Below are 21,532 nucleotides of genomic sequence, written 5' to 3' on the forward strand. Positions count from 1 at the left end.
CACACCACAATCTGGTGAGCCCGATGTCTTTTTGTGCCGGCTAGGCTACCTGAAGAAAAGGAGGCCCCCACGGTTACTCGGTGATGCCTATTTACACGACGTGCCTGAAGCGGCGATGATCTTTCTTGAGGGCGAGGCTCGCCAATCCTTCCAGTCGTTTCTTCGGAACATCGCCAGTCCAGAATACAATCAAATCTTCCTTGTCTTCCTCACCAGCTGCCTTTTCAATCCTCCAGCCCGCCCATATGCTCTTCTCCAGACCTTCCTTTCGCAGCTCGTTTTCCAGTGCTTGATATTTGGTTTGTATTGCCTCCCGCTGATCGCCGTTGAATGTTAAGCGACAGACGTCGAATACGTCGTTGGTATCCTTGTGCTGAAAGGCTTCCCGCATCTGTGGCCTCGCTCCCGCCGGGTCCATGTGGAAGAGCAAGACGGAGTCGCACCCCGGAGCGCTGAACTCGGTTAAGTTGCCATTGGCCGTCCTATTCTCGAGACTCTGGATCCATTCTCCATGTCCCTCGGGCGAATCCCACGGCGCTGTGATGAGAAGTGTTGATTGGTCTGTGGCATCCGTGTACATGCTGCTCAGGTTCATGCTAGGCGCCAGATTGCATGGCTGATTGCGGCGAATCCAATTGTCCTGAATCTCTTGACACTCCATGAGTGTCTCGAGAAACTCGAGGGGGTCGAAATTGGGCCTCAGCTTGATAATGGCAAACTCAGTGACAGGCATGATGGTTGGCTTTTGGTGAACGATTGTAAACGTAGTTCAAGTGAGGCAAAGTAATTGGATGGGCAGGTTTGTCTTGTGTTTGATTGTTGACTATCTGGATTCAGGAACCACACAACAAGGCAGCTGCATATGCTTTTACACTTGGTATTCTCAACTAGGCAGACCTGCAGTGACGATTGTTGTCCGCGGTAAGGATTGCTGTCCGCGGAGTTGAAGGTATAATTGTTCTCGGTTTTTCGTATCGTTTGCGTGGGCTGGTGGTTACCTAGAGCCCCCTTGTCGAAGACGGGACGTGATGGCTACTAAATTACGGGAGGAAGCAGGTACAAGTAGTTTACTTATAACAAAAACCCCAATTATCTACACCCTAAAGCAAGCCCATGACGAACAGCCCACATGTTTTGTGAACGTGATCCGAGGGACGATTGCGCGTCGCACAGAACCGGCAAATTCCCCATTAACTGGGCGCAATCTTGGGCCATATTTTGAGGCTGCAGTGTCGTCATCACCCCGCGCATCGCAGGTCCCAGCCCAGAGAAGAGCAGGGCAGTGACAGACTGGGCGGTGGCATGGATCGGCTAGATGGGGAGACTTGATTCGATGTTTTTGCATTTTGGGTTTTAGACTTTTGGTTGTGGCGTGTATGGAAATGGAATGGTTGGAGATGGCGGCCTTGGCAGGGACTTTGGAGAGAAACCGGGATTTGACGAGGACTTCGAGTTCTATGAATATTTTCTTGGAGAAAATGAAATGTTTGTATGTTGCTATAATGGCTGTATTGGGGTGTTTCGAGGGTTGAATGCTTTTACATCCAGTTGAAAAGCTCATACAAGTGCTATGGCAGCTTGGGCACAAGCACTCGTCTCAGGAATGAAGGAGAAAAGAAGGCGTAATTAAAGTGCTTATTTACGTACCCATGTTCAGCTGGATTGATAGTCGCGAGATATATGTCAGATAATGGGATGAATATTCATTGGTACGTTTGGCTGATGATGGACAAAGAAGCTCTCTAATCTTGCACGCTGTAATTTGCCCGGTGTGGGCTACAATGTAAGGTAATATATGGACAAGTTACCTACCTAGGTATGGTGTATATGAAAATGTCGGAGTTATCTGAGACGTTTCGAGTTGCTACAGATGCAACGTTGTGATAAGAGACTGTGAAACGATGTGCAGCATGGTGTCAAGAACAAACAAGGGCTGAAAAGGTATACGCCGCTTGTAGCAACCTGTAGCTAGACTCAATATTGAGAGACGTGTAGTCATTATGACCCACGCACAACAGTTCAAGGAATCATCTTAGATCCCATTATGAGATGCCTAAGTGCTACTGATTGGACAATCATACTGCATTGGGTCATGAGAAGGTGCCTTTCATGGCTGTCGGAGGCTGCAGACAAGCAAAATATTGATCAACATTGAAGCCCGCCTTAGCCGCGCTGACACGGCCCGATCGATGTGCTGGATGGATTCCATCGATGCAGCCTATTTAGCCTTTGATACGGCATTGGAGGGCAGAGGGATTTCAGACAGCCACAGACGCGGAGATGTGAAGCCTTTTGGGCCTCGACGGCATCAGGTTGGGGGTGACATGCATTTTGAGACGGATGGATGGATTCCGGCGTCAACATCGATCATAGTGATAGTGCATCTAACTCCGGCATACATACACCTTGGGCAACAAGGCATTACAGAGCTTGCAGGTTCGTCCGCATTCTATATGAGGAAGCCTTCAAAAAGTGATGCAGTAAGTACTCCATACATGCAGTGAGATGAGACTTGTTCCACACCAAGATGCAAGTTCGTATCAGCCATAACTTGGTTTGGCAAGTTTGGGTTGCACAAAGACAGAAAGGCCGGTGAGATGCTGAAATCCTGCTGCAATCTGTCAATACGAATACGCAGCGGCATACAGCACCACCCCCACCCAACTATCGAGATCGGCCAGCCAATTGGTCCAGCGAATGGAAGCCCGCCGTTGACCAAATTTCTTCCAATTGGCGTCTGAATATTACGCACCGCCCGTCATCTGGGGGCATGTACCGGCATGCACAAAGCGAGCTGGATGGTACCTTCTGGTTAGTGGCGGCCGGCTAATGCAGGCTGGCCGTTTGCGCATCGTGGCATCGACTTCGTAGTCGTGACTTGACCCGCGCATTCGTGTCTGTGATTTGTTTGTGTGTGTGTGTGTGTGTGTCCTTTGGTGTAAGACAAGAAGTACCACCATGCATTGCTTATTTTGAATTTCAAGCTGAATATTTCCTCTTCTAATAATTATTATCATTGTAAAGATAGTTATAATATTGGAAATTATATCAGCCCATATTCGGGAGTGTTGTTGGTGGTACAAGTACAAGCGTTCTCTCCAGTCTCTCCTTGCTCCGAAACTAATTACAAGTCGGGCAACAAAAAGAGGTCCACGGATGAGATTTGGGGGTAGTTGGAGATCAAAGAAACCCACTAAGTACACAATCGCTCTGCGGGGACCCTTTTTCGCATTGACCCTTTTGGCAAGGCTTGGGCTTCCCATCAGGTACTGGTACTCTAGCCTCCATCTCACGAGCAGACTTGTACAAATCTACTGCACCCTCCATCGCCCACCTCCTTTGTCCCAACCACGAAACCCTCGAGTTGTTGGCAGCTGGCAACTTCCCGCGCGCCCTTTATATCCTCATACGACTTCTGCTCTACGCGACCGAGGATAAAACAGCAAGACTCGCCAATCTGTCTTGTTAGTCGCTACCCCTGTCCCTGCCAGCCTTTCGACATCCCTCTTCTGCCCCTCGTGCCGTGGGTGGGCTGCCAGGTATCAACTCGAGACGCATCGACAGCCACAGCCAACAGGCGATTCACTCAAGGCCGTCGAGGAAGCTCAAATGTCTGACGGTTCAGACACCCCCGATAGCCCCAGCAATGGCGTGACGCCGTCCGTCAATGGCAATGGACTGTCGGCTGGGCATCACCGCGCCATGTCGCTGCGCCGACCATCTGCTCCCATGGCGCCCGCCTTTATGGTGTCCGCGCCGGGCAAGGTGATTGTCTTTGGAGAACATTCAGTTGTCTATGGCAGGGTGCGTATCTCTTGTGACTGATATGTGGTTCATCAATGGCTAACTTGTCTCTTTTGTTGCTGTGTAGGCTGCCATCGCTGCTGCCATTTCTCTACGATCATATCTCCATGTCACAACGCTGTCGAAATCCAAACATACCGTTTCGCTTCGTTTCCCCGATATCGACCTAACTCACACCTGGGATATTGATAATCTCCCTTGGGCGGCTTTCCACCACCCAGACAAGAAAAAGTCGTACTACTCCTTGGTCACGGAGCTTGACAACGATTTACTGGCCGCTCTACAGCCACACATTGACGAGGTCTCCCCAGACCGATCCGAAGAGATTCGAAAAGTTCACCGAAGCTCTGCCACCGCATTCCTATACCTCTTTCTTTCTCTGGGATCACCGCGCTTCCCAGGATGCCTCTATACTCTGCGGTCTACAATTCCTATTTCCGCTGGCCTTGGCAGCAGTGCTTCTATCTCTGTCTGCTTAGCCGCCTCTCTTCTCCTCCAGCTACGGACACTCTCTGGTCCTCATCCTGACCAGCCTTCAGACGAGGCTCGCATCCAGATCGAGCGCATCAACCGCTGGGCTTTTGTGTCAGAGATGTGCATTCACGGAAACCCTTCAGGAGTCGACAATACCGTGGCCTCCCAGGGCAAGGCTGTGGTATTCCAGCGAACAGACTACAGCAAGCCTCCGTCAGTTCGCCCACTGTGGAACTTCCCCGAGCTGCCTCTGCTCCTCGTGGATACAAAGCAGGCCAAATCTACCGCGCACGAAGTAGCCAAGGTTGGAAAGCTGAACAAGACACACCCTAAGCTTGTTGGCACAATTCTAGACGCCATGCACAACGTCACTGACGCAGCTTCCGAACTCATCGAAGATAAGAGCTTTGATTCTAAGGATGGAGAAAGTCTAAGGAAGGTTGGCGAGTTGATGACAATCAACCACGGTCTTTTGAACTCGCTCGGTGTGTCTCACCCTAGGTTGGAGAGGGTGCGTGAATTGGTCGATCACGAGGGAATCGGATGGACCAAACTCACCGGCGCCGGAGGCGGTGGCTGTTCCATCACACTGCTGAAACCAGATGTGCAAAAGGAGAAACTTGATACGCTAGACACCCGCTTTGAAGCCGAAGGCTACCAGAAGTTTAGCACTACTCTTGGCGGCGATGGCGTGGGTGTCCTATGGCCCGCTGTCCTAAAGAACGGCCTCGACGAGGATGAAGAAGGCGGCATGGAGATTGACGTGGACCTGTTCCTTAATGCCAAGGGAACTGAGGGCGTTGAGCAGCTTGTCGGCGTCCACGGCGACGGCGGCGAGAGAGAAGGATGGAAGTTTTGGCGAGTAGAGAGCGAGTAACCGGTGGAGTGTGAGCTACAGATGGAGATGTGTGTCTCTGGCGCTCCAGAGAGACAATTTACTGAGTCTGGCGTTGGGAATCATGGCGACAAGGCATATGCGGGTTGGGACATTCTGAGCGAAAAGGGGGGAGTGATTTCACTGCGGATCTTTTTCTCTACGCATGAGCATTGGTCGCTTGCTTGGCGTTTAAAGGAAACCATTTTCGCGTTATGACATGATGGCCTTGAAATATCATTGCTAATAAAACACGTAGATATAAAATAGATATGACAAACATGGCATCTTAGCATTATTCTTTGATAAGAAAGTATCACTATATTTGCAAGGAGACTGATACATGTACTCAAATTTCAAGTCAGACGTCGGCTATGCTATTTCTACTTTATTTCAACTCTGATAATCGGTACTTCCAGTATCCCTCTCGCACAGGATCCCACTTCTCCGACAGTCTCTGCAGACACAGCTTGGCCTTTTCAATATCGCCCTGCTTGTGGTAGACTTCGGACATGAGGTCCAGCGCATGAGAGCTCTTGACGTCCTCGTCATCGCCGCCCAGGTTCGAAACGAACTGCGAAGCGAACTCGCCCACAGTATCGAGTCCACGACCACCTTTTACCAGGACACCGCGCAGGTAATGCCACGCAGACTGGTTCTGGGGCGCAAGCTCGATCTTTTCCTTTGCGTACGCAACCTCCCTGTCGATGATCTCGGCAGGTACCTTGGGATCGTGTTCCGTAGGGGCGCTACCCTTGGTCGAGACGGAAGGATCGGAGAAGACGACGAAGAAGCGATGGGACCAGGCAGAGTTGTTGCGCAAATCATCCTCAATCATGCTCTGAGTGGTGGCGAGCTCAAAGGGGCTCCAGTAGTTGAGCTTGGTGACGAGATACTGGCGATAAGACCAGACGTGGTAGTTCTTGGTGTCTTCGGCGAGGATCTTGGAGATGAAGTCCGTCTCGGACTTTGCAAACTGCTTGCATGCCTCAGGGTCGGAGGAGATGGTCGTGTAGTGGTGGTCGAGGAGGAGCTGGCGGTGGTGCCAGATCTGGTAGTTCTTGAGGTTGTCCATGGCGACGCCGTTGAGCCATTCGATCTCGTCCAGCACGGGGAGGTTGAGGGTGGCGACAATTTTGAAGCGGTAGAGCCAGACGGTGTAGTGGGCTGGGTTCATGCCGATGATGCGCTCGGTGAGGCGGAGGCAGCGAGGGGAGTATTCCTCTGCAGCCATGACGGCGCGGAGGTAAGAGACAGCTGTTGTAAAAATAAGATGTTAGCCAAGCAGCCCTTGCTTCGGCATAGTATTCGAGATGCCATCATCATACCCTCGGCATATTCATCTGGATAGGCGATCCTGGCCAGAGCATCCTCAGGCTCAGTCTGAGGAATAGGAGCAACATCATCCCACTCCGGATCATTGGCCAGAGGCCCAGGAATCTCGCCGTATAGCTCCCTCTTCAATGCCGCCATCTCTTTCCGTCGTTCCTTTTCCTGGTCGATATCTTCCTGGGGGAGCTCAGTGCCGTTACTGCGAGCAGCGTCTCTTTTGGTCAGAAACTGGCGATGCAAGACGTCAAGCGCAGTCAGTTTAGCTTGACTTAAAGTCCGCTTCTTGAGCTCTTCAAATCTATAAGTGCCGATGTCGCGGCCGTGCTTGTCCTGGCCCCAGTGGTAGCTGTTCTTGAGGCGTCGACAGGGAAGGCCTTCCTTGGCGACGTGCTTCCAGTACTCGCGGTCTGTCTTGTTGGACAGTGACACAAGGCGGTTCGCGACAGGGAGGATCAGGTTCGTGTGCGTGTACGTCTTCTTTTCGGCTGCTGTCAGGCCCGGGAAGCCGACCTCTTCGAATCGCTTCTCGACGGGGTTTGTCTGGTAGTACCGCTGCTTGGATCGTTCGCCAACTGTCTCAGGAGGGGCTTCAGGCGCAGCTGCAGCTACGGGAGAATATATGCGTTAGCTACCTAGGTTCTAGGTTTCCTATAGGGCGAAAGAGAGGCTGTTCATATTCACCTTTGGGTTCGGGATTGGCAGCCTTTGCAGTGGCCTTTGCCTTAGGCGGCATGTTGGATGCTGGAGGTGTGAATGGCGGGGCTTTTTTTGGGCTGCAGCGAGAAGCTGCAAATATTCGAGTCTGCCACCAACAGCGTTCCCCCGCGATGGGGCTTGGGGCGGCTATTGGCGCGGCGTCGCGAGAACAATGGCGAGAACAATCGGATGCGTGAGGCGCTCAACTTTGCATTTATTGGTCACCACTGATATTGTCTATTGGAATTCATGCAGTTATTGATTGACACAGTACTGTACAGTACAGTCGTCTTCTTAAATTGAATCCCCCATCGTCCTGTGGGGATTGTCCGTTGTCGCAGACCGAATACAACTATTTGCTACAACACCACGCTTATATTGTACATCTGAGTGCAAGAGTAATTCGTCTTGGAAGCTGAATTGTATTGCTATGTGCTTGTATTCGAGATGTGTTTTCATTTTCCCGCGTTTCCTACCAACCGAATGACGTGTGCATTCGGCTGGGCTCATCGCTCAGTGTCCTAATTTCTATCCCACAATCATTCATATCAGTTCCAATGACAATCGAGTGTCATATCAAATATAAACCCTGCTTCACCGGCATCAAGGCATTGTTCAAGCAGTACTCGTTCCCTGGCTCGTGTATCGACGCGAACTTACAATAGGTTTGGTCAGCCGCACGTACAGCGCTCAGATGAACGAGTACTGCTTGAAACAATGCCTTGAGACCATCCTATGACTTTTTGCTGAATAACAATTCTTTTTCGTATGGGTATCGTGAATTTGGTGCTGTCGTGTTTTCTGCATTCCAATCTGAGCCGTCATGGCTGCAGTTGCTTGTATGTGGAATGCCTCATCAGGTCCGGATCACAGAGCGCGGAAGTTTTGTGACATGATGAGCCATCTCTTAAGACCTCGAGCGGGATTCCTCGCCATGGCGTCCCAGTTGGGCACCAGCACAAAGGTCTCGTTGAACATTTTCTGTGGTGCTTCGCGTCCCTTGCCGAACCGGACCTTGCCCATCGTCGTGACCACAATGCTCATACGCCGCCCGCTCTTCTCATTCTTTTCGCTCTCGTAGACGGTATCAGGAGCTCCGTATTGGAATGACGGGTTGATGATGTGTGTATCGAGAGACTCTATCTCGTAAAGCACATTCTCACCTTGGGATTCGAGGAGCTTAGAATACTCTGCTGGTGTGGGAACAACAGAGCCGTTGATGGAGATGTCGGCTGGGATCGAATAGCGAGTCGATGAGTTGATATAAAATGTTTCAAGCTTAGCTTTGCTGTTTATTGCCTGGTAATAGTTGTTGACAAAGATTTCGGCAGCTATTTCATGTCAAGTCAGTACGAGGAGCCAGCCACAATGATACCAGCGTTGAGACCTACCTTCGCTAGAAGCCCTGACTTCTGTATCCGCATCTGGAAGTGGCATGATGTCCTTGGCTTTAGCAGCATCAGCGCCCTTTCTAGATATACTGCCGATGCTGCTCTTAGCTTTTGATGATCAGAAAGACGTGAACTGTTAGGCAGCTAGACATTTTCTAATGACGTGCAGACTGCCCTGCCTTATCGCACAGTTATCGTAGCACTCAATTCGCACTGAGAACACTGTATCATGCAATTCCTCTCAACTATCATCTTCAGATTCTTGCTCTAAGTCAAAGCTCGTCGCAACCATGCTCTCGCTAAGACCGCGGGCCATTTCCGGGCTGCGACGAGCTCAGCCTCGGCTGGCCTCGCCGTCTGGCTGGATTTGCTCTGGCTGCCGAACAAATCTCGCTGCTGTGCAACGCTGGAACAGCTCTCAAAGCTCTGCGGGGTCTTCAAGCGAGAAGCCGTATTATATCACAACTCCAATCTTTTATGTCAATGCTGGTAAATATCAAGTAAAGTGCTTAGCCGATTTGTCAATGGTATAGCTAACTTGTCTATTAATAAGCTCCTCATATTGGCCACCTTTATACTATGGTAGTCACAGATGTCATCAAGCGCTGGCAGCAAATTAAAGGCAAGGAAGCTTTTATGTGTACCGGAACGGATGAGCACGGAATGAAAATTCAGAGAGCCGCTACCAAGAATGGAATGGAGCCGAAAGAGTTTTGTGATGTCAATTCAAACAAATTTCGAGAACTGGCGACTATGGCAAACATCTCCAACGATTTCTTCATCCGGACAACTGACCAGGACCACAAGGACGTGGTAGCCCAGATCTGGTTACATCTCAAGCATGCGACGCCTGAAAGCTTGGGGCTGTATAAAGGTTCTCACGAAGGATGGTATTGTGTAAGCGACGAGTGCTTCTATCCCGAGGACTTGGTCAGACCTAGTATTGCGCCCCAAACCGGAAAGAAGATCATGGTGAGCACCGAGACGGACAACGAGGTGGAGTGGATCAAGGAAGAAACCTGGTTCTTCCCCTTGACGAAATACAAAGATGCTTTATTGAAGATATATGATGAGAACCCTGGGTGGATCAAGCCAGCTCATCGCATGGCAGAGGCGAGGGACTGGATAGAAAACCATCTTGAAGATTTATCCGTTACCAGGCCCGCCTCTAGGCTCAACTGGGGCGTAGCAGACCCCGAGGATAAGAGTCAGACCATCTATGTCTGGGTTGATGCTCTTATCAATTACCTTACCAAAGCAGGGTACGGAAGCAAGTGGCACTCGGCAAAGGAAGACATGGGACTCTGGCCAGCCAACCTGCAGGTTATTGGAAAGGATATTCTGCGTTTTCACACAATCTACTGGCCTGCCTTGCTCCTTGCCCTAGGCTTACCTGTTTCGCAAGGCTTCCTCTGTCACAACCACTGGACCATGTCTAATCGTAAGATGTCAAAGTCACTGGGCAACGTTGTCAATCCCATCTTTGCCATCCAACGATGGGGTATTGATCCCCTACGATATTTCCTCATGCGAAACGCCAGTCTCCACAAGGATATGAGTTACTCCAACCAGCTGATTGGTACAGTCTACGTCAAAGAGCTACAGGCGAACATTGGCAATCTCTTTTATAGAATCGCAAAGCCAAAGGCGTCAGTCAGGTGGTCGACTCTCGAAGCCGTGACTGCATATCGCAAGGGAGATTTGAATATCTGGGCCGATAACCATGGCGCAAACGATGTTGATGCGATGTACTTTAGCTTAGAAGGTCACCTGGCTGAGAAACCCGTGGCCTTTGCTAAAGAAATGGATGACTACGATACGAGCGCCGCGATACGCGAGGTTTTCGAATTGTTGCGAGAGGTATGATTATTATCCGTCATTCACATATACACCCAACAGATACGCATCAAATATTGACCAATGACATTAGACAAACCGTTACGTTTCCGATACGAAGCCTTGGGATTTGGTCAAGCTTCAAGGTGCAGAATCCCGGGTGTTGCTGAACTGGGTCATCTATAACAGTGCGGAAGCATTGCGCATTGCCGGCATCCTGCTCCAGCCCATCATGCCAACGAAAGCATCAGAATTGTTGGATGCTTTAGGAGTTCGACCCGATAGGCGCACCGTTGAGTTTGCCGTCAAGGGGAAGGATGCTGATTACGGTACCGAGTCCACGCCAGCAGAGCCAGCGCCTCGAATGAGTAAATGGGACACGATTTTCCCACCAACCCCCAGTGCAGACCTCTCAGATGATGAACTTACAGAGCACTTGAGGGTAGCGTTGCTGGACAAGACTAGAAACAAGATGAACCAGATGGCTGAACTGTTGGCGATGGAGGCGCGAATGGGCGAGGAGGCAGTCGCCAAGCTGCTGGCCGAGACACATGCAGCCAAGGTCGGCGCACACCAGTCGTAAACAAACATGGAGTTGCGAGCGCGTTTATATAGCAATGCATGGCGTTGTAGGATATGTACGATATCAGATGGAATGCGATGGGTCGGATCAATACAGGTCGCCACTTAGCACTAAGTATTTGTATACAAATAACAACTATAGAGATGAAACTCAAGGCCAATTAATTAATATGTTCTTGAGCTTTTGAAAAGTTTAAAATATTACTATGCGTGGTGATATTTCTCTTGGAATCAAGCTGCTGAGGTTGAGTTATACGCTCTCACTGTTTAGTCAGGCCCAGTGGGCTATCTCATTCAAACAATTTTTCCCCTCCTACAACTCCTCGACATACAAGCACATCCAGAGAGAAGCAGCCGGTTCAAAATGAAAATCAATCAGACGATATGTATGGAAACTATCAATCCTTGACATTTTCTTCTTCTTTTAGCTGACAGGGGACTAGCGATTTCAACGAGCAAAGCCTTGCTGGTGCCATATGAAGCCCACCATGTTCTCACTTACCATGAGTGGATGAAAGACCCAGTACGAGACACCCGCTCCCGCTACCCTGATGGTTTGCTTACAAAGTAGAAATAGGCAATTCAAGAGGCCACTGCGTCAGAACCTATGACATTGGAAGAAGAATATGAAAACCAAGAGTCATGGCGGACATCTCATGATAAACTGACCTTTATTGTCTGCGAGCCATTAAGCGGGGCGGCAAGCGATGAAGCACGACAAATCAAGGCTCAAGTCGACGATTCACCCGACAAAATGAAAGGAGACATCAACTTTTTCCTCTATCTAGCTGACGAGGACGATGATGACGAGGTTGCCGAGCCAAGAGAGAGCAGCACGATACGTCTGACAGGCGAAGTAGACGTCATGATAGCAAATACGCAGCATCGCGGGAAAGGCGTGGGAGAAGCCGCAGTGCGATCAATATTGGCATACATACGGAGAAATCTACCGGAAATACTGAATGAATATGCACAAGGCGAGAAGCTGGACGTGGAGAAGGTACAGCTAGTTGGATTGATGGCCAAGATTAAGCAGGAGAATACGGGAAGCAGGGCGCTGTTTAAGAAGCTGGGGTTCAAGCAGGAGGGGGAGGCGAATTACTTTGGGGAAGTGAAGATGGTGATTGACTGGAAGGAGAGTGAGAGTGAGGACATGGCCGAGGGTTTGGAGTATCGAGAGCTGGAGTATGCGTTGTGATTATGGGTATTTTATTCGCTGTGTATTAGAAGCTATGGTGTTGAGGATTGGTAGGTCATAGAGATAGATATAGTGGAATTGCTTTACCCTCTCCTTATTCTCTCTTCTTTTTTAGAAAGCAATTTACATATAAAAGTTCAATTTAAATATTATCTATCCCAAATCTATAGGAAATAATTCTCATCATACAAGAGCCATTTCTCTTTTCTATCCCATTTTCTCTCATCAAAAAGGCGCTACCAACTGCACACACAGTACGTACCCACCACCCGCCGACCGCCCGCCAATCCGAAGCCTCCAAAATTTCAACACCATCTCAACCTCGAAACCTCGAAACCATCCATCGCAACATCCAAACAAACCCCCACCAATTCGCTCCAGACAGCACTCGACACCCTCTCCATCGAGTTCGCTGGAATCTTCCAAAATGAATTCCATCGTCCGCCTCGCGCGGCCACTCCTCGCCCCGCGCATTTCCGCCCTCTCGCAACGGTACACATCCCCCCACCAACCTTCAATTGTCGAAGCGTTTCAACTAACAGCTTTTTCTTCTTGCCAGGACATACACATGCCTCTCTCCTCTCCGTCCTACATTGACCTCAACTTTCCGCCCCAACAACTCCTTCACGCCCTCCCTCACAGCGTCACCGACAGCAGCAACCTCACCGGAATCCGCAGCAGACCTCGTGCCCACGGCGGCAGTATCCTCGCATCCCGCCCTGCAAGGACTGCAGCTGCGCTTCGGGCCCCGAAATACCATGAACGGCCACACGAGGCTGGTGCAGAAGCGGAGACATGGGTGGCTGAAGAGGACGAGGAGTAAGACTGGGCGGAGGATCTTGCAGCGGAGGAAGCTCAAGGGACGGAGACACGTTGCGTGGTGAGCGGGGAGGGATTGTACTTGGTTGATTAAGGGAATTGGAATTGGGAATATATGCTGTGGGAAACCGATATGAGTGTATGATGGGAGGTTGTATAAAAGGGGCATCTACTAGAGATAGAGATGTATTGTATTATACTATTACTGGGCACACCAAAGACTCAAAAAGACAAAGTTTGAGAACCAACAGAACAAGGTGACAGCAAGCAAAAAACAAAAGTGATCAATTCTTCAGATATATCAACTAAACATCTACATCTACACTGGTCCAGTAACACCAGTCTCGCACTTGAGCGTATCTGCATGACATACTATACTCAACGAATCACTGGCATCTCCAATCCATACTTTATATCCTCCATCAACGGCAGGCACTTTCCAGTCTTGTGCCACTACATCCCACACACTAACATCTTTGCGTGTAAGCGTTAATGTCACCGTCGTCGTCTCCCCCGGTGCCAGCTCCTCCGTCTTCTCAAAATCACGAAGCTGGATAATCGGCGTATCATAGCCGATATTATCTGGGAATTGAAGATATGCCTGCACGGAAGCCTTGCCGGCAAAGTCATCTCCCGTGTTCTGTACCGTCACAGTGAGGTTATACGCAATGTCCCAGAGCGCAGGGTTGCCTCCCTCACCGCCGCCGGAGCGAGGACCGGGTTTCTGGGCAGTGGAATAGCCGTCGGGGTATACGTATTTGCCCGATTTCCCATCTGAGACAGCACCGTTGGCGTCGCCTTGCGATAGCCAAGAGTAGATGTAGCGAGGGATTGAGTTGAAGCCGGAGGGTGCGACGGCTTCGTTGGGAGATGGAATGGCTTGCGAGAAATTGGGGATGCCGCTCTTGGCGGAGCGAGCGGGAGGATACGAGCTCAGCTGAGTGATCTTTTTAATCGATGCTGCCGTAAATGTAAAGTTTGTGTAGCTCAGGCCATGGCCAAAGGCGTATCGAGGCTTGGTGCTATTCTTGTTGAGCCAGCGGTAGTCGATATATAAGCCTTCAGTGTATGAGTCCTGCGGCTGGTTGAGGAACTCGGAATTGATGAGTGTCGTGACGCTACTTGGGAAATCAGCTTCCTGTTTTGTGATTGAATAAGGCAAGTGTCCGCATGGTGAAGAGTGTCCATAGAGGACGTTTGTAAGTGAGGTTCCAGCTTCCTGGCCAGGCAGATGCGCAATGAGGACGGCCTTGACGGATGGTAGATCGATCCAATTCTCAAGAATCAGGGGGCCGACGGTGTGTATCACTACAATGACGTTGCTGAATTTGCTGGCGGCATCTTGAACGAGTTTATCTCCATTGTGCCATGCGTATAGACCGGAGGCATCACGGTCGCCATGATTGCCTTCAACAGTGTAGGTATTCTCGCCGGCGTCGGAACTGATGAACACAATAGCGACATCACTAGCTGATACTTGGCCGATGGAGGGAAAGCTGTCGGTATTGTAAAAGGTGACATTGTTGGCCGCTGCCGTGATGGCTGTAATGGGATCATCCAAATATGGGTAATCAACGGTCCCTGAACCCCAGCCCTGTCCGAGGGTGCCCTTGTTGCAGTTGCGATCTGTGCATGAATTGATTCCATCCGGATTCTTCTGAGCGTCAGTCCCAAAGACTTTGATGTGTTGTGAAGGTGATAGAGGAAGAATGCCGCCATCGTTCTTCAACAAGGTAATAGCATCTTGAGAAATCTGACGAGCAACGACGTCGTGGTCAGCCTGGACCTGAACAAACTCATTTGTGACTCCTGACGGCGAGAATGGCCATGCAGCAGGATACAATTGATTAACTGCAGCACCGGAATTGGTGTCAAAGTTGGTCGCTGGGAATCCCTGATCCTGGCCCATCTTATACCATGCGGCCAAAATGCGTGTAGCTGCGTCGTTGATACGATCCATAGGGACTGACCCGTTGAGAGCGGACCGACTGAGCTCATACATCCAGTATGAATTGCCAAAGAATGGAATCTGAACGTCTCCAGGCATGTCCATGTCCAAGCCAGCAATAGCAGAGGCGACACCTGACATGTGAGCTAACCAATCGGTCATGATGAAACCTTGGAAGCCCATTTCATCTTTAAGGAGAGCATTCATAAGATAAGGATGCTGAGTGCACGCAGTACCGTTTACCTATCGTAGAAGCATGAGATAATCAGCTTCGGACTCTTTCAGACACTCACTACCCAATATAAATTCACTTACAGCGTTATATGCCATCATGACAGAGCCGACGCCAGCATGAATACCTTCAGCGAATGGCCAGGCATATACTTCATGCATCGTCCTATCATCTTTTCAACCCACCCAACCACCGTTAGCACTTATACTGTCTATTATACCCAATATAGCCGGGAATACTCACCAAGATTTGAGCTGTAGGCATATTGGAAAGGATTGTACATGCGGTACATCTCCTGCTCATTCGCAATAAAGTGCTTGATTGTCGCAATAACTCCCTGCTCCTGAACACCTTTGATCGTCTCTCTTGCTCCCACAGCTTGGAGTGCAGGATCAGCACCAAAGCCCTCCCAGTTGCGGCCACCCTTTGGCTTGCGTCCTATCGGCCCAACTGTTGGCCCTAGCCAAACATTGACACCTTTGCCGCGATTCTCCTTCCCGATGGCTACGCCGCGCTGGTACATGAGCGTCTTATCAAAGGTTGCGCCAACTGTGATTCCATCAGGGAAAGCTGTAACGTTATCCGCATGTCGAACACCGGCAGGGCTATCATTAAGACACAGCTGAGGGATGCCGACTCGAAGTGCAGAGCCTGTGTTTCCGGCACATCGCCTTGAGTGAGGTTAGCTTCTTCATGTTTGAGGATTCATGTCCATCTCAATATGACATTAGTCCTGAGATGAAACTAGTCATAAGAGTCCTCATTCACCGCTTTAAAAGGTTCTTGGTGTTCGAAAAGCATGTAATATAAAATATCTACTCACCCTATCAAGCAGTCAGCATTATCACGTATTATTATATCCGGGCAATTATCAAGCATCACACAGTCGTTGAAATCACATTTTCAATTCAAAGGATTCTCTACTCACCCATGTAAATTCCTGTCCCTGCAGTGATATTCGTCTTCTCTGCCAGCGTCATAGAGTCAACCAGAGCCTTGGCCTTAGCATAGCTCTGTCGCCATTCATCCACCCATCCACCATATGGCGCAGGATAATACGGCGGCACATAGTAACCATCTGGAACCCAGCCTTGGGCGGCTGCGGCTGCTGCTATCTGCGCATTTGCCGACGCCGCACTAGGTCCAGCTTGTCCCAGCCCAACGAGGCTGGATAGAATACAAGTCACAGCGGTGGACACTCTGACACTGTCGGAAAACGAGGTCATGGTTCCTGCTGCCCAGGGCACAGATGGACAACAGATGTCACGACGTACCAAGCTAGGTAGGTTGTAGTAGATACAGATTCTTGAAGCGGGCTCTTGTGATCTCGCGTGCTCAAGAGCATGGCATTTCACAAACAAGGGTCAAAAGAATTCCAATTGACAGGGACGAGTTATGGAGAAACCGTCGAGTATTTACCGTCAATCGTTTCCCCATCAAGGCCAACTCTAGGTCTCAAGGGAGGGAAAGCATGCATGAGCACAGCACTCGCGACCTCGTGTCCACGATGAGACATCCATGACACCCCTCTTGCTGCCAGGTCTCAAGGCCACGGCCCATGGCTCTGGCATGTCACATTTTCGATTCTTTTTTTTCTCCGAGTTTTTCGTAATCTATTGCCTCTTCTGTGCTCCTCACTCCCACCCATGGCTCTTCTTGGGCAGCAGTTATCGTGCATTGTTTTGCCCCAAAGAACCAGCATGCTAGCAGCAATGCGAGCGAGAACCTGCAGACGCTCGGACAAGGAAAACAGGCCCAGCTGAAGAGGTCTAGAACCAATAAAACCAATGAGGAGCAAGGGCACTTCTGCCCTTTCCTCCCTTTTCCTCCAGCCAAGAGCTGAGTGGTGGTTGCACTTGCACACACCACGTAATGCCCATGGGCAGCAGATATCACCAAAGAAAACAGACATGAAGTCAGACGACGATCCCACGTCACCGCCCTTCAGCTCGCAGATGCACGATTGACCGCCCAGCCCAAATCGGACGTCACCAAGTGTCTTTCAGGCTCTGCTCGTTCAGGCATCAATCAAGCATTGGCTTCGGTGGAATGTCTCGAAAAGGCCTTGGCGGTGGAGCGGCGCTTCTTTTTTTTCTGCTGCCCATTGCGTATTTGTACATAACTGGCGGGGTGGTTTCCGCTATCGCTACAACAATGGCAATGGAAAGCTTGTATGTGCAGGGGGGGTTGAAGCTAGGAGCCCGAAAAGAAAAGAGTCTGGGGAAACATGTCAATGGCGTGGGCCTTGGCGAACGGACACAAACAATCCGAGAACCAGCACAAAGTGATGGTGTGGACGCCGATATTGAGGTCAAATGCTCCCCAGGTTTCTCGAACGCATCTCGGGATAATCACAAGGAAATCAAGGGCCAGCCAGGAGACAAAGGGCGGGTGACCCTCGGCTCGCACAAACTGTCTAGAGCTCTTGTGTCCAAATCGAGGGTGAGTTACCATTAGCGTCCTGCATGGCCGTAGAATCGGTCGCTTTCTTCGGTTGGAGTCGAGAGTTGGAGTTGACAAGTCGAGAGGGGTCTGCACGCGCCAGATGCCCAGATGTAACCGTGGCGGGCATGCGCGTGATGCCCCCAGCAGAGGTGGCTGCTGAATATTGATTCCATGGCATTTGTATATTGAAGCCGGTAAAGGATTGTAGCAGCATCAAAATCCCTAGTTACTTGGTTCTCTGTTCTGTTCTTTGTAGAAAACATCAAAGTGCAGTCGGCGGGAGACTCTGCTGCAATTGGATGAAATCGACATATCCAACCAACAAGCACGGCATTGAATGCCGGACATGGGCGGCCGTGATAAGGATTAATCCGGGAGTCCCTATGAGGTAATGCCTCGAATCGTATTCCACTGGCCAAAAGTACATACCATGCAAAGTCTAGAATAGAGAAAAAACAACGTGGGCACAGGATTAGGGATCTAATTCAGGGTCCCCAGATACAAACCAGGTCAATTATAGGTGGAATTCGTGCGACTCGTGTAAGTACAGTAGGCGCTTGATGTGGCCCCTCAGTGAGTGATGAAAGCGGTCCGATTGCCGATGTCAAGAGTTCATGTTGATTGTGTTGGTTCGTGGGTAGTTGTTTTTCAACGGCAGGATTGCGTCCGAATTCTGCAGCTACATGCATCGTATATCAATTTTGCTAATATGTCGTCATAATTTTTGATTTTTTTTGCGGCTGAAGGCAACAACATCCAAAAGAGAAGTGACAGGGCATTTTCAACCTCGATATTCAAAGTTGCCTTTCTAGGCGTCTGACTAGGAGCCACTGCGGGTACCAACGCCAGTTTGCGAGCTGCCATTTGGAGATGTTGTCCGAGGTCAGGCGCCTGATTAATCGCTCGTAGAATGTGGGCATGTTCCTACAATAATAGTATAGCCTTTTGTGTGCATCTAGTTTAAAGATTCCATGAGTAAGCCACGTGGGATTCTCGACCGCCGACATGGAGCTACTATCGTGACTCGTGAGAAGAGAGCGGAAGAGGCTATTGAGGAGGCAGAGACAGAGGCAAAGATAGAGATAGAGATAGAAGGAGAGCCATGAAGCAGAGATGGCAAAACGATACAACATACCTGCTACCCGGCCTCATTGCAACATCGTAACCATACCTTGTATATACCCCATTTGTAAGGCGCCGTGTTATTCGCAATTCGCAACGTGGATGCTACGGCAAGAAATATCCGATTCGGTGCTCGAAAGCGTCAAGCCGGCCGATTACAAGGTGAACTTCTCCCCGCAACAATATAGCAAAAGATCCATCGCAAGTGCCGTTCGAGCCATTAATATCAGTGTAGCATAAGTGCTTCCCTAAAGAAACAAGGGCATTTGTAATAGCCTCGCGGCTAAGAGAATACTGATGATGAGCTGATGGGGAAGCTTACCTATGCGGAAACTGTTGTGTAAGCACCTCTGGCTTATAACAATTTTCTCCTTCAAGGCTCTGCTGCATAATATAACAGCACATCTATCTATCTTACTTGTTGCTCCGATAATGCGATAGCATCCATAGTAGTTAACGTGATACTCTACACACTATCCGTCATCTCGACTCATAGATATCAACGGGAAGACGGCTTGGCAGGGTCCTAGTACTACGCTCTTCTTACACGTCTTCCCGTTTCGTCTCATCATTTGCAATTCTCAAAAGGACCTGAAACCGTCGCAGAGACCGTATCTGGAAAGTACCCTAACCACCACGGCTTAACTACCTAGTACTAAATCCCACCTCCCTTGTCAGTAGTATCTTGATGTAGATCCCGAATCCTTGAGCACATCCCCCACGCGCCCGTTCCGTAATGTAAGTCACGCCGTTCATCACAACAACCGCCTCTTCCGATCTTCTCATTCGTAGATAGTACGGTTATCGGAAAGCCACCAATCGTCTTTTACGATTTCCCTTCCGGCTTTCCCAATCAGCGCCCTTCCCCATTCCTCCTTTGGAAGTCCCGCCGAGAAAATCTGGACATCGGCTCGCCATTCGGACAGTTTCCATCGTCTATTTTGTAAAAGAATCTTAATCTTTCTATTTCGGGTTTGTCTCCGGTGCCGGTTTGCCTTTAGAATGCAAAGGCATCCAAGCCACTCGGACACCGGTCAGAAACTAGGCACTAGAAACCTCACGCATGAAGTTGCGGGGTGATGGAACAACGGAGACGATGCGGATTCATGCGTCGACCTAAAAAAAAAAATTATGGAGTTTTGTCTCGAGAGAGGCTCTGTCGCAATGTGAGACGCATGCTTCACAAATTGTCCGGCGCAAAGGTGTATCCGTCTGCTGCCTGGTAGTATCAGGGGTGCTCGGGTTGTCCGAGTCTGTGTGCTGTCTCACATGTCAATATCAGGAAATCCGATGTGCGTAAATTGTATATAAACATCCAGCCTTTCCAACATGAAATAGTTGTTTTGTTTTATAATAGTATAAGACAATTTGACATTGTGCTTGTGTTATTTTAACTATCCGTCTTTGACTCAATTTGAGGCCAAGCATTGATTGCTGAAGCTCAAAGGCATCTCTCCCCGATCCATTCTCATCTGACACCCAATTCCCATATTCGAATATCATAAAACCATTACAATGAAGTGCTGGCAGCTTCTCTCTCTTGCAGCTGTTGTAGCTAGCAGTCCCGTGCCATCCATCAAGGACTACACTCGGCTGCTTAGAGCTCGACAGAGCGATACAAGCTTCACTGCTACACAGCAAGAGCTCAACAACTTCGGCTTCATCGTCCAGTATGCCGGAGCTGCATACTGCAACTCCGAGACACCAGCTGGTCAGGCCGTCACATGCTCTGATGACGGTTGCCCTGACGTTGCGGGAACTGTTGTCAACTCCTTCACGTGAGTAACACTTACATCTCCATAATAAAAGAAACAGTTTAACCATTACTATATAGTGGTTCCGTCACTGGCATCGGAGGCTTCGTTGCTGTTGACAGCACACACCAGCAAATCATCCTCTCATTCCGTGGAAGCAACAACCTCCGCAACTTCATCACGGATGTTGTCTTTGGCTTCACAGACTGCTCACTCGCCGATGGCTGTGAAGTCCACGATGGCTTCAACGACGCTTGGAATGAAGTCGCCAGCGCTGCCACAGACGCTCTCACACAGGCCCGTGCCGCCAATCCTTCCTTCGAAATCGTCTCCACGGGACATTCTCTCGGTGGTGCCGTCGCTACTCTCGCCGCTTCGGTCCTCCGCACTCAGGGCTTCGCAATTGATGTCTACACATTTGGATCTCCCCGTGTTGGCAACGACGTCTATGCCAACTTCGTGACCAGCCAGCCTGGTTCTGAGTTCCGCGTCACTCACTTTGACGACCCTGTCCCCCGTCTTCCCCCTATCATCTTTGACTACCGCCACGTCTCTCCCGAGTTCTGGCTCTCTGCCGGCGATGGCTCAAACATTGACTACACCGTGGCCCAAATTGAGGTTTGCACTGGTATCGCCAACGTGGATTGCAACGCTGGCACCTCTGGACTTGACATTACTGCTCATTCCAACTATCTCCGTAAAGTCTCCGCCTGTGCTCCCTCACCTCTGCAGTTCAAGCGTGATGACGGCAACTCTACCGGCTATGATCAAGAGACTATTGACAGGATCAACAAATGGAGCCAAGAAGACCAGGCCTATGTCACCGGTGGACAGGCATAATAAAATTCACATGGCAAGAAATGATGTTTTACACGGCGTTATAAGGGCTCTTGAATCTTGGGAAAAGAAAATTAGGAGGTGAAATGGACAGAACCAGTTTTGCAGAAAGGGATGGTAAACCCAGATGTTTCCTCATCGGCATGTTTCAACAGGCTAGGGTGTATGAATTCCAAGCACATAACAAA

The 21,532-nt window shown here is 49.8% G+C and overlaps 8 protein-coding genes across 8 annotated transcripts; 4 read left to right on the top strand and 4 right to left on the bottom strand.

The window, feature by feature from the left end:
• Window positions 1-91: 91 nt before the first annotated feature.
• On the bottom strand, window positions 92-733 carry T069G_00504 (uncharacterized protein; the record flags this gene model as incomplete). The annotated part of the gene is made up of 1 exon (XM_056167714.1): window positions 92-733. One exon carries the CDS (start codon window positions 731-733, stop codon window positions 92-94), a length of 642 nt encoding a protein of 213 aa, XP_056033030.1.
• A 2,876-nt stretch (window positions 734-3,609) lies between these two features.
• On the top strand, window positions 3,610-5,155 carry T069G_00505 (uncharacterized protein; the record flags this gene model as incomplete). Its single annotated transcript, XM_056167715.1, has 2 exons — window positions 3,610-3,804; window positions 3,872-5,155. The coding sequence occupies 2 exons, from the start codon at window positions 3,610-3,612 to the stop codon at window positions 5,153-5,155; spliced, it is 1,479 nt and encodes a 492-aa protein (XP_056033031.1).
• A 385-nt stretch (window positions 5,156-5,540) lies between these two features.
• On the bottom strand, window positions 5,541-7,217 carry T069G_00506 (protein prenyltransferase alpha subunit repeat domain-containing protein; the record flags this gene model as incomplete). Its single annotated transcript, XM_056167716.1, has 3 exons — window positions 5,541-6,409; window positions 6,481-7,089; window positions 7,166-7,217. The coding sequence occupies 3 exons, from the start codon at window positions 7,215-7,217 to the stop codon at window positions 5,541-5,543; spliced, it is 1,530 nt and encodes a 509-aa protein (XP_056033032.1).
• Window positions 7,218-8,047: 830 nt separating this feature from the next.
• On the bottom strand, window positions 8,048-8,617 carry T069G_00507 (uncharacterized protein; the record flags this gene model as incomplete). The annotated part of the gene is made up of 2 exons (XM_056167717.1): window positions 8,048-8,511; window positions 8,572-8,617. The coding sequence occupies 2 exons, from the start codon at window positions 8,615-8,617 to the stop codon at window positions 8,048-8,050; spliced, it is 510 nt and encodes a 169-aa protein (XP_056033033.1).
• A 244-nt stretch (window positions 8,618-8,861) lies between these two features.
• T069G_00508 (tRNA synthetases class I (M) domain-containing protein) lies at window positions 8,862-10,990 on the top strand (the record flags this gene model as incomplete). Its single annotated transcript, XM_056167718.1, has 3 exons — window positions 8,862-9,060; window positions 9,125-10,431; window positions 10,502-10,990. 3 exons carry the CDS (start codon window positions 8,862-8,864, stop codon window positions 10,988-10,990), a joined length of 1,995 nt encoding a protein of 664 aa, XP_056033034.1.
• Window positions 10,991-11,353: 363 nt separating this feature from the next.
• Window positions 11,354-13,010, top strand: T069G_00509 (acetyltransferase (GNAT) domain-containing protein; the record flags this gene model as incomplete). Its single annotated transcript, XM_056167719.1, has 5 exons — window positions 11,354-11,375; window positions 11,433-11,512; window positions 11,567-12,174; window positions 12,421-12,679; window positions 12,747-13,010. The coding sequence occupies 5 exons, from the start codon at window positions 11,354-11,356 to the stop codon at window positions 13,008-13,010; spliced, it is 1,233 nt and encodes a 410-aa protein (XP_056033035.1).
• Window positions 13,011-13,325: 315 nt separating this feature from the next.
• Window positions 13,326-16,412, bottom strand: T069G_00510 (fibronectin type III-like domain-containing protein; the record flags this gene model as incomplete). The annotated part of the gene is made up of 5 exons (XM_056167720.1): window positions 13,326-14,815; window positions 14,867-15,197; window positions 15,270-15,358; window positions 15,430-15,857; window positions 16,111-16,412. The coding sequence occupies 5 exons, from the start codon at window positions 16,410-16,412 to the stop codon at window positions 13,326-13,328; spliced, it is 2,640 nt and encodes an 879-aa protein (XP_056033036.1).
• Window positions 16,413-20,268: 3,856 nt separating this feature from the next.
• Window positions 20,269-21,347, top strand: T069G_00511 (lipase (class 3) domain-containing protein; the record flags this gene model as incomplete). Its single annotated transcript, XM_056167721.1, has 2 exons — window positions 20,269-20,531; window positions 20,588-21,347. The coding sequence occupies 2 exons, from the start codon at window positions 20,269-20,271 to the stop codon at window positions 21,345-21,347; spliced, it is 1,023 nt and encodes a 340-aa protein (XP_056033037.1).
• Window positions 21,348-21,532: the final 185 nt, after the last annotated feature.

This window comes from Trichoderma breve, chromosome 1, assembly GCF_028502605.1.
Source record: "Trichoderma breve strain T069 chromosome 1, whole genome shotgun sequence".
NCBI lineage: Eukaryota > Fungi > Ascomycota > Sordariomycetes > Hypocreales > Hypocreaceae > Trichoderma > Trichoderma breve.